The 15,552-nt window shown below is 41.3% G+C and overlaps 1 protein-coding gene and 2 non-coding genes across 3 annotated transcripts in view; 2 read left to right on the top strand and 1 right to left on the bottom strand.

The window, feature by feature from the left end:
• The window catches only part of LOC119414301 (contactin-associated protein-like 4), a 152,921-nt gene that overhangs the window by 58,473 nt on the left and 78,896 nt on the right, over positions 1–15,552 (bottom strand). The window contains exons 6-10 of the mRNA XM_037681396.1: positions 9,017–9,192; positions 8,780–8,911; positions 6,535–6,802; positions 6,290–6,439; positions 5,167–5,338 (exon numbers count right to left, since the gene is read on the bottom strand). Coding sequence (XP_037537324.1) covers positions 5,167–5,338; positions 6,290–6,439; positions 6,535–6,802; positions 8,780–8,911; positions 9,017–9,192 — 898 coding nt within the window. The remainder of the gene's footprint in view (positions 1–5,166; positions 5,339–6,289; positions 6,440–6,534; positions 6,803–8,779; positions 8,912–9,016; positions 9,193–15,552) is intronic.
• Positions 589–671, top strand: trnal-uaa. The gene has a single exon. It is a non-coding gene; the product is annotated as a tRNA-Leu (tRNA).
• On the top strand, positions 3,265–3,347 carry trnal-uaa. Its single transcript has one exon. It is a non-coding gene; the product is annotated as a tRNA-Leu (tRNA).

Below are 15,552 nucleotides of genomic sequence, written 5' to 3'. Positions count from 1 at the left end.
GATCCAATGGACACATGTCCTCGTGGGTTCAAACCCCACTCCTGGTAAGACTTTCTTATTAAATATATCAGAAAGTTGTTTCAGCGCTGCTGCCTAAAGATTACTCACATGCAAATAACTGGAATAATCATCAGAAAGGCAGCTGGCTACCATAACACTGTAACTGACCAAATAAACTACTCCAAGTGCTTGACAACACAGCTGTCATTCCAAACCAACATTGATGTTAGCACCTACAGACAAAAGAAGATTATATTGCTTGTAAGAAAAACATAAAATGTGTTCATGAACACATTTAAACAGCTGCAACTCATCTTTATGGAAAAAGTTGATGGGATTGCTTATTCAACAACCAAATTGAAATGCAACGAAAACCAAAGTTTTACACTTCTGTTTGTCTTTATTCATCTTGTGAATTTTGGGAAGTAACAGTTCACATTGAGCTGTGGCGTAAAGCTGAAGGACAGGCGTGGATGCAGAAATCAGATGAGGTGACAGTAACCTTCAATGCAACAATGTCATTTTTAAAATGAAACTAGTTTGCTTCCCCAATTACATCATCTGAAATATAGAGCAGAGAAAACTATAACCAGGATGGCCGAGTGGTTAAGGCGTTGGACTTAAGATTCAATGGACACATGTCCTTGTGGGTTCAAACCCCACTCCTGGTAAGACTTTCTTATAAAATATAGTAGAAAGTTATGTCCCAACACTGCTGCTTGAAGACTACTCACATACAAACCACTGGAATTTTGCATTAGAAAGTCAACTTGCTATCATAACTAGACCCTTCACGATAACAGATTTTGCAGGGTGATTAATTGTCTAAGAAGCTCTTGCCATAAATGATTTTGTTTGAAATTTAACAATAATTGTCAAATTTTCGAAGAAATGTTGATTTGTTTGGGATGTAGTACCTTTTTTGACCACCTGATGTCAGTATATGACTGAACCAAAGGATGGATCGTTGAGCAGCGTCTCTTTTAGAAAAATGGGCTTTAGGGATGCATTGGTGCGCTGGGCCGGTCTTCCTTGGCTGCTGCTCCCTGCTGCTCTATTGGGGGGTGGTATGACCTCAGGACTCGGAGCTTGGTGTCCATGGCCGGATCCACTCTGGAGGGGCAGGTTGCCGGCGGGGCCTGTTGACTCGTCGCTACGGCCTTCTGGAGGTTTCTGCATTGTGGTTGCTGGGGATCGCCCGGGGCTTCCCTTTGCTTCTCTCTCTGTGGGGTGCGGGTGTCTCTGTTGGGGGACTACCGGAGTTCCGGGCTTGGGGAGCGCTGTGTGTCTGTGGTTCCGGGCTTCCCTGTGTTACCTTTGTGTCCTACGGGGACGGGTTTATGGGTCCCCACATCCGCTATTGAACATTTTTATGAGAAACCTTATAGTGATAAGCATGCTCACACAGGTGTTTAGATTCCAGTGTTTATCAGATACACACTCGGGTTGTGGTGGTCATCAAATATATATTGTATTACCATGTAATGTATAAAATACTTTATAATTATGTTATAACTATCATTATATAAGTTGTTTGTTGTTGTGGTTTCTTGGTTGTGTCGTTTTTTTTTTTCTCTCTTTCCGCAGGTCTAGAGGCAGACTTCAACGATGTTGATTTGTGTTCTCTTTATCCCTCTCTCTCTCCTCTATTCCTATCTCCTTCTTTACATTTTAACTCTTCTCTCACTTTTCTGCTTTGTTATCTTGTTTGTTTTCCGTCCCCGTGTCCATTACATCTGAAACAAACCCAAAGCATATTCTTATAAAATTTAATTTATATATCAAGTGGAGCATTAAGGCCAGCCATAATGCTCTGCTTGTGAAAGTAAATCTGTTGGGCATCACTTTGACACTCAGACAATAATTCTGAGTGTCACAATGCCAGACAGGACAAGGGGAGAAAAAAAAAAAAAAAATGGGAGGGAGGGCCCTTGACATGACATGAGCTGTCATGGTGACATGGCGAACGCTCTGTGATTGGAGTTTTGTAGCATAGCATTTTTCACACAAAGCTTTTAATTTAAAAAATCACTAAACAAGTTCTGCGCCTTTTTTTTTTTGCAGAGAACAACAACTTTTTACACGAAGGCATAGGTTTCAACTGTGAATTTTGGAGCTTCGACAAGACGGAGGTTTATTCCCGAGGTCGGCCTGTTAGCTTAGCTCGTAGCTTAGCTTCTCAGCTTAGCTGCTTTTAACGATCTAAAAATGCAATTTTGGAAGGTTAAAATAGATTTTAAAGAGAAAAAAGAAGGGGTCAGTGAAGAGCACCGGAGTTGAGCCGTGTCTTCAGCAGAAAGAGAGACATGAAGAAATTATAAAACAGTAAATGAAAATGAGGTCGATAATTTTCATTCATCATGCGATTAATTGATTTATTGTTTATCGCAACAGGCCTAACCAAAACTCTGTAAGTGACCAAGTAAACCACTCCAAGTGCTTGACAACACACAGCTGTCATTCAAAACAAACTAACACTGGATGTATCCTTGATGTTAGCACCTACAGACCAGGGAGGATATTGTTGCTTACAACAAAAGAAGCAGAAAATGTGGTCATGAAAGAACAAATTTAGACAGCTGGAACTCAGCTTTATGATACAAGTTGATGGATTGCTTTTTCTACAATCCAAGTGAAATGCAAAGAAAACCAAAGTTTACATCTCTGCCTCGTCTTTTTGCATTTGTGAATTTTGAGGAATGTCAGTCCAAAATGAGCGGTGGCGTAAAGCTGAAGGAGAGGCGTGGAAGCGAAAATCAGACAAATCAGATGAGGTGACAGTCTTTCAATGTAGCAATGCCATTTTTAAATTGACCAAGAGGGGACACAACAGGATTTATGTAGTGGTGTGCACCTAAAATCCTGTCCATTAAACTGTCTAAAAAAGTAACAGAACACACTCTGACCTCCATGGAAAGATATTTTCTCAGGTTATGAAATCAAACAACACTTACTGCTCCTAAACTCAGCTTTGGACCACCAGCTGATGGGATCGCTTTTTCTACAACTCAATTGAAATAAAATAAAAACAAAATGCACCGCTGCTTCTTTTTGTTCACCTCATGGATTCTGGGAAATAAAAGCAGAGAAAATCAACCTGCTGTCACAGGAGCTGAAGGAGAGGCATGGAAGCAGAAATCAAACAAATGAGAAAAGCTGAGAATTTTTCACAGTAATGTCAATTTTAAAATAAAAACAGCAAACTGGTCTGATACAGTTTGTTAGCGATCACATTTTGCAACATGTTGTACAACAAAACACATGACCAGGATGGCCGAGTGGTTAAGGCGTTGGACTTAAGATCCAATGGACACATGTCCTCGTGGGTTCGAACCCCACTCCTGGTACACACTGATCTAGAAACTTGATTTCACTAAAAGTGAACAAGTCGTCAAGTTGTTTAGTCAAGTCAAGTTTAAAAACTACAGAGGTGGTTCGTTTATCGCAGTCTTGCTCTATCGTTGTTTTTTCAAAATAAGACTGGACATGACACACTATTGATGATACGCATGAATTTTTATTTAAAATAAATTATTTAAAATCATTTAGCACCTGCTGCACATTTGTGCAGCCCAAACTGCAGGATAAACTTCCTCCTGCAGCTGATCAGCTGTTCACCATGCAAAGCGGAGAAGTGGGCGTGGCCAAGAGCATTTGCAGGTGACAAAGATCAGAGAAGGCAGGGAGCTGAAATCATGACATTCTGTGCTCTTTTAGAGCGTTTAGAGTTTAGAAACATTGTTTACAATGTTGCAAGAGTGTGGGAAGGATTTAAAACGTCTTTATATATATGTATATATATATATATATATATATATATATACATATATATATATAATAAAATAAACTACTACTTATTACCTGTACTACTATTACTACTTCGCAGTTTTTCACTTATTGCTGGTCTTCAGGGTAGAGCTGTAATTTCTAACCCGAACTCAAAACCCGTCCCGGACCGACCTGGATTAGGGCTGGGCCAGGCCATTATAATGTGATTAATGGGCGGACCAGGCTGGTCTCGGGCTTTGAATTAGGTCAGGATCAGCTGCGATCCAATTATATGATTACATGGCCTGCCATACTTCCGCCAGCCGCACGCGGACATTTCACTACGAGCTGACCGGCCTTGAAAGAGGTAAAAAGTTCAGTTAAGCTTCAGATGGGACTGTACTGCCAGGCAGCGATACATTGCCCAAATGGACGTTCATTCTGCCACTGCACTCAGAGGATGTGTGCGGCCGACGACCCAAACAGGTGAGATCCCAAAGCAGACATGTGTGTCAGAGCTGTCCGTGTGTCTCAGTAATTCAGAAGAATGCAGTCAGAAACGGGGCTTAAATGCTTTTTTATGGCCATGAAAGGACAAACACCTCTCAGCTCCGAATCTTCTGTCGCTTTTATACAGCTGCGCGTCTCCGACCGTTAATAACTGATTAAAAATGTGTTGTTTTTTTTCCGGGTTCGGACCTGTCATTACTGTTAATTCGTCGGGTTGTGTGGGGGTCGGAAAATATGACTGTGAGCTGGGGCCGGGTCGGATCGAATTTTTTGGGCCCAAATGCAACTCTACTTCAGAGTACAGATCCCCCGCGATAAATGACAGACTACTGTAATTGAAGGTTTTAACTTGAACACACTGGTTATGAATAAATTCCTTTCATGGGTTTGGACAAAACATGCTTTTATGGTAAAAACAACCAGTTGTTGACCTGGGATGACTAAGAGCTTAAAACAGCAGTTTGTTTGGCTCAAATTTATAAAAATCGTGCTTTTAAAGCCATGACATTTATTTAAAACAATCTTGTTTTTATAATAATCAAAGCAAGATAAATGCTAATCTCTGATGCAATCATCGCAGCTTCAATATTTTTAATTTTCAACCTCTAAAACAGACAAACATTTCACAGTGTATTTATTTATTTATTTTTTTTTGCAAAGCATTGTGCACGTTAGTGTATGAGTAAATATAAACCAACATATTTGGTTACACTGAACAGCAAACACTCCCAGAACCTTATAACCTTATTTCCTAGAAATTCATTGCTGCATTAGTGGAAACATGACTTGTTTGGTGAAAACACCTGAAAATAAACCTAATCTCTGACCCTGCAGTGGTTTACATATCTGCAGCTGTTGTGTGATTACGGTTGAACTGTTAGCTCTGACCTGTCAGTGATGCCACACATGTCCATCTGCAGTTGGCTGTAATTTCCCAGAAGCCTTTGCTGCACCATGATCAGATCAACCTGCTGATTGTCCAAAGTAAGGAGACGCATGCAGCCCTGGAAGACGCCATAGGGGTTTCTACATTCCTGGTTGGAGTCCTCAAGAGGACAACCTTTGATAAAGATAGAACAAAAGTATCAGGCGACAGCGTTTACAAGGAAAACATCTGTAAACTCATGCTAAGCTAACTCTGACTGAAATTAGTTTTTCCTGCTGCAGCTCATGGAAGGTGGAAGAAGAGTTGTTTAAACTTGTGAATATGCATGTGCAGGATGATAAAAAGCCTAAAGGGATAAAGAATATGCCCGGTTTCCAATGTTGCTGAGCAGGTGGAAAACAAAAGTGACGGCAGTTTTGGTGATGAAAAATTGAGAGTGGAGAGATAAAAGGAAAAAGGAGGAAGGGGAAACAGAATAAAGGAAAAGTGGCAAGAAAAATGATAAAATGAGCTGAGAGATACTGCAGACCTATAGCTGTAACTATAAAACTGTCAGCAGCTGAAAGAGACATTCAATATGAATACGTTACAGCATGGACAGCCAAAACATTATGACCACAGACTGGTGAACTAAAAAACAAGATTGATATTTGCCTCCTAATCTCTAAAGCAGGCAAATGAAGAGTGTAGAAGAGAGATGACTTCATGAGATGGCGTGGTCAAAGTCCCGTCCATCTATGGCCAAATCTGATCGGATCCCTAAATGGTTGTGCATATAGTCTGTGATTTACAATAATCACTTTTAATGGATTGTTTTTTTTTTTTAGCATTTACGGTCATCTGCATCTTGTTTGTGTCAAAGGACCGGCAGCTGCTCTCTGTCTGTACACCACCATGAGGGAAGAAAATCAGCACGGAGGTCAACTTTGAAGGGAAAATAGAGGTTTTTAATGAGGTTTGATGAACTTCTACATGAGAGTTTAAAAACACTTATTAGGTTTTATTAGTACTATATTATAAATAAGCTTATTTCCATTATCGTTACTCTTGCTCGAGAAAAACGGACCTTGCTGAATATGACCCTGTCATATAACTCATGACTGGTGGATCACGTTTCGCTCTTACCTCCAAAGATGACTTGATTTGAGACTGAAACAGGAAACGAGAGGGCAGCGTGAGCAACACCACCTTCTTGTTTGTCGATAGAGACAGTTAGACGACCACGTCTGGAGTTAAGATCCACTGAATGCCACTGACCATCGTTTAAAGCAGAACCTGGAAAAACATTTATATTATTTATGTTTTAGTGTAGAATGTAGGATCCTTATCTGGTGTAACTGTTGATTTTAGACCAAGTTTTGTTGTTTGACCTGCACTGAGCTCCAGCAGCACTTTGCCTCCTCTGTGGATCTTCATTTGAAGTCTGGCCTCGCTCAGGTGCAACCAGACCCCGCCTCCTTGCCGTGGAAGGTCAAAGGTGAGCAGAAGCCCTGCCTCGTTCCACGTTCTGAACTGAAACCCGATGGACACACTCTCAGATGTGGAAGTCGTTGTCCACGGCAGCTGGAGGAAGCTCTGGGGGCCGGGGAAGGTCACGGCGACAAAAACAGGCTCAGCACAAGAAAAGGTCACATTGCCCTGAAAGAGGAAGAAAGAAAAGCATTGGGACATAAAAAATGATTACAAGGGAGATAAAACAACCGCAAACATGAATATTAATCCGGTGCAGAGGGCGTGTCGATGCAACTCCATGTTGCAGTGATCTCATCAGCAAGTCTCCTTGAGGAAGGAGGCGTGAGCTGTGGAGGGAGGCGGATATGCATATGAACTTTCCTCCACAGCCGTTTCATGGCACACTGTTGTTCTGAAGGGAGGTAATGACACAGCATCCACTGTGAAGGCTGCAGCGGTAATATATCACAGCACCGGTCCTCTGCTGGGAATATCAGGCGGCTATCTTTAAAGAGCTCTGGAAACAGAGATGACATCTAAAAGTCCTTTGTAGAGCTGTTAAAGTGATATATGGAAGTATAAGGTGGAGAATGCTGGACATAATGTAAAAACTGGGCTATAAAAGTCCACAAAAAAACTATTTACCACACGCACACTCAAAACACTCCTCACTTAGTGATTCATGCATTCATCTTCAAAGGATTTGTGTGATTTTGGGCTTTAAGAGCTGTTAAAAATCAACTGTAACTGTGTTCATACAAAACAAAAGGAACTTTTTAACAGAAACTTTTGAAATAATTCACACTGTCACAGAAGGGCCTTACTTTTAACTAACTTTTAATCTTAAAGACTTGAAGTAATTCCAATCACCTCACCCAGTGTCCTTTGTTCTCTCGTCACTTTTCCTCAAAAAGAGCTCATCAGCCTAAGTTCAGGGTGTGGTGGCGCTCTGAGGAGAGCAACATGTTTGAACATACCTGGAAATCAGTCCTTATTGTGTTTATTGTGCCGCCTGTTTCATCTGCTTTATGTGCAGCAAAACAGATCTGTCTCTTTCTGTGAGGAGCTAATTTTAGTCCATTATATTTATTTTTAATTTCAATGCTCTAAAGAGTTGAGGAGATAAACATCAAATAGTTGGTGTTTTCAGATTTGTTATACCTAAAAGGAAGAAATAAGGTAGAAACTTTGTGTGGATTTCCCCCAAAATATGTAGGCTATTATTTTACCTCGTCAAACACAGTTTGACTTGAAAAATGGAGGAAATGTTTCAGAGTAAATATTACTGCATCATCTGCATACAGCTTAATGTTAAAGGTAAAGTATAGCAGGAAATGTTAGCAAAATATCTCGTGAACCAATGAAAAGATTTTCAGGAAACATTCATAATCAGTAGAGTTATAAATACAGATGGCCATAATGGTCGATCCAACTACATTCCTTCATTCATTCATTCAACCTTTATTTATACAGGTTAGTCTCATTGAGTCTCAATGACTCATTTACAAGAAAAGCCTGATTTAACAAAGAATGATGACAACAGTAGACGTTACGTGGAGCTTAAAAGAGAGATGCAACTCGATCATCCATCCATCCATTATCTTTTACCAGCTTCTTCCATTTTTAGGTCACGGGGGTTGCCGGTGCCCATGTCCAGCACTGTGCGAGGGGCGGGGTACACCCTGGACAAGTCGCAAAAGCTGGAAAACCTTATCAACTGTTCTACCTCAACAGTAAACAACTGTATCATCAGCATAGAAACATAAGGATGCATCTGACCTACATTACTTATGTAGATTGCAAAGAGGGTGGGTCCTAAGACTGAACCTTGTGGTACACCAATGTTAACAGTTAGATAACTCTAAGAATAAATAAATAAATTACCTTTACCAACATTATAATTGTTATAACGTAGTCGTTTTTACAAATACAGAGCTAAGATCTGGTGTGGTGGTAGCTAAGAGCCATCCTCAAGCAAACACTCTGAGTGAAAACAGATCAGGCAACAATTTTGTTTTGAAACTTTGGTAAGGAAGCCAGAAGGTGACAAACTGTGCATTCCAAAAAAGAATAAAAAACAAGTGGACTTGGACTGGACTTTGACCTGGATGACTGAGGATCTGGCATTAATGAATGCTAGTTTCCACAGTAAAATGTGTTCACCTGCACAGCGACCCGCTGGTTCCTGTGTTTGGTCAGCTCGATCAGGTTGATGCTGTTGAACAGCAGGTTTTCCAGGCAGCCTTGGAAGTTTTTCTTGGAGATGGCTGAATTCTGGGCTGCTCCTACACTCATCTGCGTACAAACACAAGAAAAACATTTAAATCACGTATCTGTGTTAATGCATGTGTGTGTGTTTACAGCATGTTTGTGTTGGTGTGTATCTGTGCTTCCACACGCCTGTTCGACGGCCCAGAGGCTGAACTCTTCAGGGATCTGGACTGCCTCGGTGTGTTTGTCCACAGTCAGGTTGAGATGGACGTTTTTCTGCTCCACTACGACGTGGTGCCAATGCTGATCATCCAGCAGACTGCCGAGTGAGGCGAGCTCCCGGGGCTCCGAGGATGAAGTGCTGCCTGAGAAAGATGATGAAGGAGAAAAAACAAAAGGAGTAAAGAATAGAGAATTTTTTTTTGTAATAACTGAGAAACAGTTGAAGATAAGAAGAAAATATCTCTGACAAATAGGGGGAAAAGAGGGAAGATTTCAGTAAATGAATGGACGAGGATGGATAGAAGGTAGAGAAAGCAAAGAAAAGAGGAGATGATGACTGTCAGAGGTGAGAAGGTTTTTAATAAAACTAATCAGATAGTGAGAAGTGAAAATTACAGACTCTGTTTAATCAGCACGTCAGCACTGTTTTAATTTGAAAACTCTAATCTGACACAAAAGAGACAAAACTTAAAAGATAAAATGACGTTTCATCAGAAATCTGGAGGCTTTATTCTTCGTTTGGCTTCAAAATGTGTGGAGTCATTCTGACGATCTTTAAATACAGATTTTCTTTGCGTTAATGAGTTTCTCTTTTAGCATCTCTCTTTCTCCGATCTGACAGCCGGCCGTTTGTTATCTGACCTGTAAGTTTGTTGTCTCCTCATTATCTGACCTGCTCGTCTGTTTCTGTCCGACAGGCTGACCTGGTGCCAGCCCGACGCCGTCCTGCAGACAGCTCCAGCACGCCGGACTGTGCGCCGCGTTTAAAAATGTCTCTTTTTCTCAGCTTCATGAGGGGAGGTCACCATGAGGTCACCTGCAGTCATCTCATTAAGAACTACTACGTAGATCTGCATACTTGTATGGAAAACTGAAAATGTGAAAATAAAAGAGCGCAAACGAAACACGATGAGGCATCATTAATGATGAATGAGCACCACCCGGCCCTAATAAGTGGATCGTCACTCGAGAGAAACTTTGTGCTTTTGCAGAAAGAAGAAAAGGGACATTAAAAATGTGTTGTATATAAGTCTATCACGATAAACAATAAATCAATTAATCACATGATAAATGAAAATTATCAACCTTGTTTTCATTTATCAGCATTATGGTTTCTTCGTGTCTCTCTCTTTCTTCTGAAGACAAAAAGGATCAACTCCGGTGCTCTTCACTGACCCCTCCCTTTCTCTTTAAAATCTGTTTTAACAATCCAAAATCGCATTTTTGGATTGTTAAAAGCAGCTAAGCTGAGAAGCTAAGCTACGAGCTAAGCTAACAGGCCGACCTCGGGGAAAAAAAACTCCATTTTGTCGAAGCTCCAAAATTCACAGTTGAAACCCGTGCCTTCGTGTAAAAAGTTTGTCTCTGCAAAAAGAAACTGAGAACTTGTTTACTGATTATTTTAATTAAAAGCTTTGTGTGACAAATGTTATGCTAACGAGCTCAAATCACACCAAGCGTCCACCATTTTGAGAACCAAAGAGACAGCCCATGTCACGTCAAGGGTCCTCCCTCCCATTTTTCTTAAAGAGACACGCTGCTCGCTCCCTCACTATCCATCCTTCGATTCAAACAGTCTTATGCTGCCATCCAGTGGTCAGAAAAGGTACTATACACAAAACAAATTAATCAACATTTCTTCTTTTTTTCACATTTCAAACAATTTTATCGTTTATCGCAATAATTTCTGAGACAATTAATTGCCCAGTAAAATTTGTAATCGTGACAGGTCTAGTTGGGGAGCGGCAGCCTCCGACAGAAAGAGACAAACTCGTGGTTTTAGAGGATGATGGACAAATGTAGCTTTGATATTTCAGCTCGTTCCAGGAGAGGAAAGATTTTTCTGCAGAAAACAGCTTCATCCAGACAGAGGAAGCTGCAATCCTCTCCTCACGAAACAGAGAAAGTCTGACAGGACAGCTATTGTGATGATTTATTTGATTTCAGTATTGGGGGAATAGAAGGAGACGAAGCGATCAATATGGGAGGAAAGACAACTTCAGAACAAATAAGATCTCTTTACTGGCACTGATTAATGGAACCATTATGTTGTGGAAGAGGAGCGTTCGGGATTTATGTTTCAATAAAAAAGATGATTTAATTACGACATAAATGAGGAGAAAGTGGTAATCAATGTGAGATGTTGGAAATTAAAACAACAGAACATCTTCCCACAGGTTGCAATAAACACATCCAGCTCATTTTTCACAGTTTATTTCAAATCATCCCCAGACGGAAGGAACAGTTTTATTTATTTTTATTTGCTCAAGGAACGCCTGACGAGTTTTGATGTTGTAACTTGTTTTGACAGTAAACTTTCACATGAATCAGTCGTGACTGCCGAAGCTGAAAACTGATGAATCTGTTAACAATTCAAGACGTTCAGGAAACAGAAACACAGCAGCTACATGTGCATGAGCTAAAACCACGACTGTCTGTTCTGTCTTGTGATCTCTTTAGTTTTTCTGCTCTCCCTCGTCTCGTCCCTCCTCCTGCACCTCCTGTGATTAGCTTCGGCCTTCCACAGGTGTTTGTGTTCATCTCCTCGTTAGTGTGTCTTTATATTCTGCGTGTTGTTATCGTTCCCCTGTCCGAGGATTATCCTCATACTGGTGTTGTGATCGGTCTCTGCTCCTCTCGTGACCCCCTCGTCTCCTACGTGTAAGTTTTGCTTTCATTTTAGTCTCATTAAATACAACTCTTGATTTTAGCCTCAGGGATTTCTGTGTCTGCCTGCACTTTGGGTTCAACGTACTATCAGATCATGCCATTTATAATTTTTACCTTTAACAATCGCCAGCTGCTCTGAAAGGAGGAAGATAATGTAACTGCATGTCTTTGTTTGTCTGTTAGCAAAATATCTCATGAACCACTGGGCTGATTTTAATAAACCTTTCCGGAAATAATCATTGACTTTTAGAACCACTTTAAATCAGCAATCACAGCTTGCTGACCATGAACAACACAAAGCCTACTACAAATCAGTCAGTTTTGCAGATATTAAGCTAAAATTAGCTGTGGTGGTAGCTGAGAGTCGTTCACAACACACACTTTGAGCACTAAATGAGTCAGGATCTGGGCTTTTTGTTGCCTGTGTGTGTGTATGTAAATCCATCTCATACTCTTGATGATTTTAAATGCTCTAACTAGAGCACAGAATGTCGTGAACTCTGCCAGCGCTCCTGGCCACGCCCACCTCTCCGCTGTAGAGCGGAGATATGACACGCTACATCAAGAAGCTTCTCCTGCAATGTGGACTGCACAAAGGTGCAGCAGGTGCAAGTGAATAATTTAAAATTTATTTTAAATAAAAATTCCATGGCTATTGTGCGGCTCATCCATCAATCAGCCAGCTGTGTGTCATGTCCAATCTTGTTTTGAAAAACCACAATACAGCGAGTCTGTGAAAAACAAACCATGAAGTAGCGAGGGACTATTGTATTCAAGTTATTTTCAGTATTTTGCACTTCTGTCCCTCTGTGTTTCCTCCATCACTTCCCTCAGTCAGTTTTTTTTTTACTCCTTAGTCCTGCCGCGTCCTCTCCTGCGCCCCGTCTCATTAAGCTCAGCTGTCTCTAATCTTCTTGTCAGTCCATTTTAGATCCTGCGTCACTCTCTCCAGCTGAGCATTATGCCATGTGGGGTTTTCCCAGCACCCTCCTGTGCCTCCTCGTACCTACCCTTAGTTCCTTCAAGTCTGCTGCCACGTCAATATTTATGTTTCGTTTAGTTTTGTCTTTAAGTTCCTGAATTAAGTTTGCATTCTTGAGTTAAAGTCCTCCACAACTGCGACAAACCGTTAATTAGTTAAAAACTCTGGCGTTTTAAAAGTGGCGAGTGATATACATTTCTGTAAGGGATGCTAGGCCTCAAATTTCAGGTTCTATTTCTTTTATCGTTTCTTGAAAAAGAAAACGGTTTATAGATACACTTGTAAGTAAAGCGGCAACATTTCAATCATTTGAGACATCACTTTACTATAAAGTCTGACGGTTCTTATAGGAGGAAAACCTGCAGCTGACTTTCATAAAGAACGTCTTTCTACGACTCAAAGTCTCAATCAGATCACAAAGACAGGAGGATTTTTATAGCTTTAAAAGTGTTGATTTATGTTTTCACCGTTTGGTGAATCCAGATTTAAATGAAATAAATTTGGCACTAAAATGTCTTTACCATATTAAATAGCTTCAAAGTAAGAAACTGATAAGGGATTGTTTTGTATCTTGTGAGGATTGATTGATTTAACAAGTATTTTACTAACGGGAGAGACGATAAAACATTCCTGCTGTCACTCTACAGGAGCCACTCGTTCATTTTAGCTTTAAGAAGTCTGAAGAGAAGTTCACCGACCTTCAAGCTGTGACACAAACACACTAATTCTAACTAAACTTTTACAGAACCTGCTCATGTTTGTATGAAAAACAAGTTGAAGAAGGCAGAGATTCAGTTTGTGAGAGGGGAAAAACATCACGGGACAGAAACAGAACTGCAAACCCTTCACTTCTGCTCTGAAGCTGCTAACGTGGGTTCTGGTTCCTTTCTCATGCAGGAGTAGGTTGCTGGTTCTGAGCTGTTGCTCAGTGTTGCCTCATAAAATGACTTGGATCTAAAGTGGGGTGGAGGGTGGGGGGTATCAGGGCTGGATGTGTTTGTACGAGCAGATGACCTAAAAACTAAAATCTACGACCTAACATGAGGGAGTGCAGGAGATGGAAACTTCTATAGGAGTAGAGAAGATGAGGCAGAATGTTGCAGAACACTGAACTGAAGAAAAAAAAAAACCATTCGGCCGAATCCAACGGAGCTTCACAACAGTGGAGGAAAAGGAAACCAAAGAACGACACGACCCACTGTATTTTTAATTCAATTCAGTTCAGAAATACTTTATTAATCCCAAAGGGAAATTAAATGTTGTTGTAACTCGTTGTCTTTGTTTCATTAAGAGATGTTATAGATGCTGATGCTGTAGGCAGGAAGGATCTCTTGTAAAGGTCTGTCCCACAGCAGATCCTAAGAAACTGGCCACAGATGCCGTCCGATCCATCCACCTGGACTCAGCTGACCTCTCGGTTCCTCTGGGCTGCAGGACTGCCAAAATGCCGGGCAGAACTCCTCCCAGAGCGATGGCCACTCCTCCCAGCAGTCTGCCGAGGTCCTCATCGATGTGGATAGCCAGCTGCAGGTGTCAGGGGACGATCCCGGTCCTTCCGCTGTCACAAGCCGTGTTTCCTGCTAGTTCCAGGATCTGTGGTCAGGCACTCGAGCACAATCAGCAGGTAGACGGGAATGCATCCACAGCACCTTCTTTTCAACTCAAGATTATGGGGCTGTAGTTGAGATATTGAGATTTGGGGATGTTAATCAGCTGCTTGTGTTTGTAAAATTGGCTGAACTGTTGTTAAACGTGTAGATGTACAACCAGTGATTACTTTATTAGTTTCATTAAAGTCTTTCCAGTGGCCTTACGAGACATTTTGCTAACAGTGAGTGTTGATTTAAAATAGTTTGTCCAAAGAAAAACTTAAAAACCAGAAGAACTATTGATCAAGACAACTTTAAAGACGTCAAAGAACATCTGTGGTCTTGGAAGTAGTAGTCCCTCGCTACTTGGTGGTTTTGTTTTTGTGGACTAGCTCTATCGCGGTTTTTCAAAGTAAGATTGGACATGACACGATTAATTGATGGATGAGCCGCACGATCAGCATGGAATATTTTTTATTTATTTAAAATAAATTATTTGGCACCAGTGTGCAGCCCAAGCTGCAGAAGCTTCCTCCTGCAGCTGATCAGCTGATCTCCACTCTGCAGCTGAGAAGTGGGTGTGGCCAAGAGCCTGGCAGGTGGCAGAGTGCAGCCAGAGGCAGAGAGATGAAATCATGATATTATGTGCTCTTTTAGAGTTTAGAAACATTGTTTAGAATATTGCATGAGTATGGGAAGGGTTTTAAAATGCCTTAATATATAAATACTAAAATACACTACTACTTGTACTACTATTCCTACTTCGGTTTGTCACTTATCGCGGGGCTTCAGGGTACGGATCCACCACGATAAACGAGGGACTACTGTATAAAGAGCTGAGACGACCCAAGACTTTTACAGTTTTATATTTATGTAAGCAGCACGGTGGCACAACTGGTAGAGCTGCTGCCTCTCAGCGAGCAGGTCCTTAGTTCAAACCCCGGTCCAGGGGCCTTTCTGGGTGGGGTTTGCATGTTCTCTCCGTGCATGCGTGGGTTTTCTCTGGGTGCTCCAATTTCCTCCCACAGACCAAAAAAACCATGCATGTTAGGCTGATTGGTAACTCTAAATTGTCCCTAGGTGTGTGTGTGAGAAAGTGAATGGTTGTTTGTCTCTGTGTCCCTGTGATGGACTTGCGACCCGTCCAGGGTGTACCCCGCCCCTCGCACAGTGATCGCTGGACATGGGCACCAGCAACCCCCGTGACACAAAATGGAAGAAGCGGGTAAAGATAATGGATGGATGGATGGATGGATATTTAT

The sequence above is a fragment of the Nematolebias whitei genome, chromosome 9, assembly GCF_014905685.2.
Source record: "Nematolebias whitei isolate Nwh7 chromosome 9, NemWhi1, whole genome shotgun sequence".
NCBI lineage: Eukaryota > Metazoa > Chordata > Actinopteri > Cyprinodontiformes > Rivulidae > Nematolebias > Nematolebias whitei.
The sequence above is the reverse complement of the archived record's forward strand: the minus strand, read 5'-3'. Positions and strand labels throughout refer to the sequence as shown.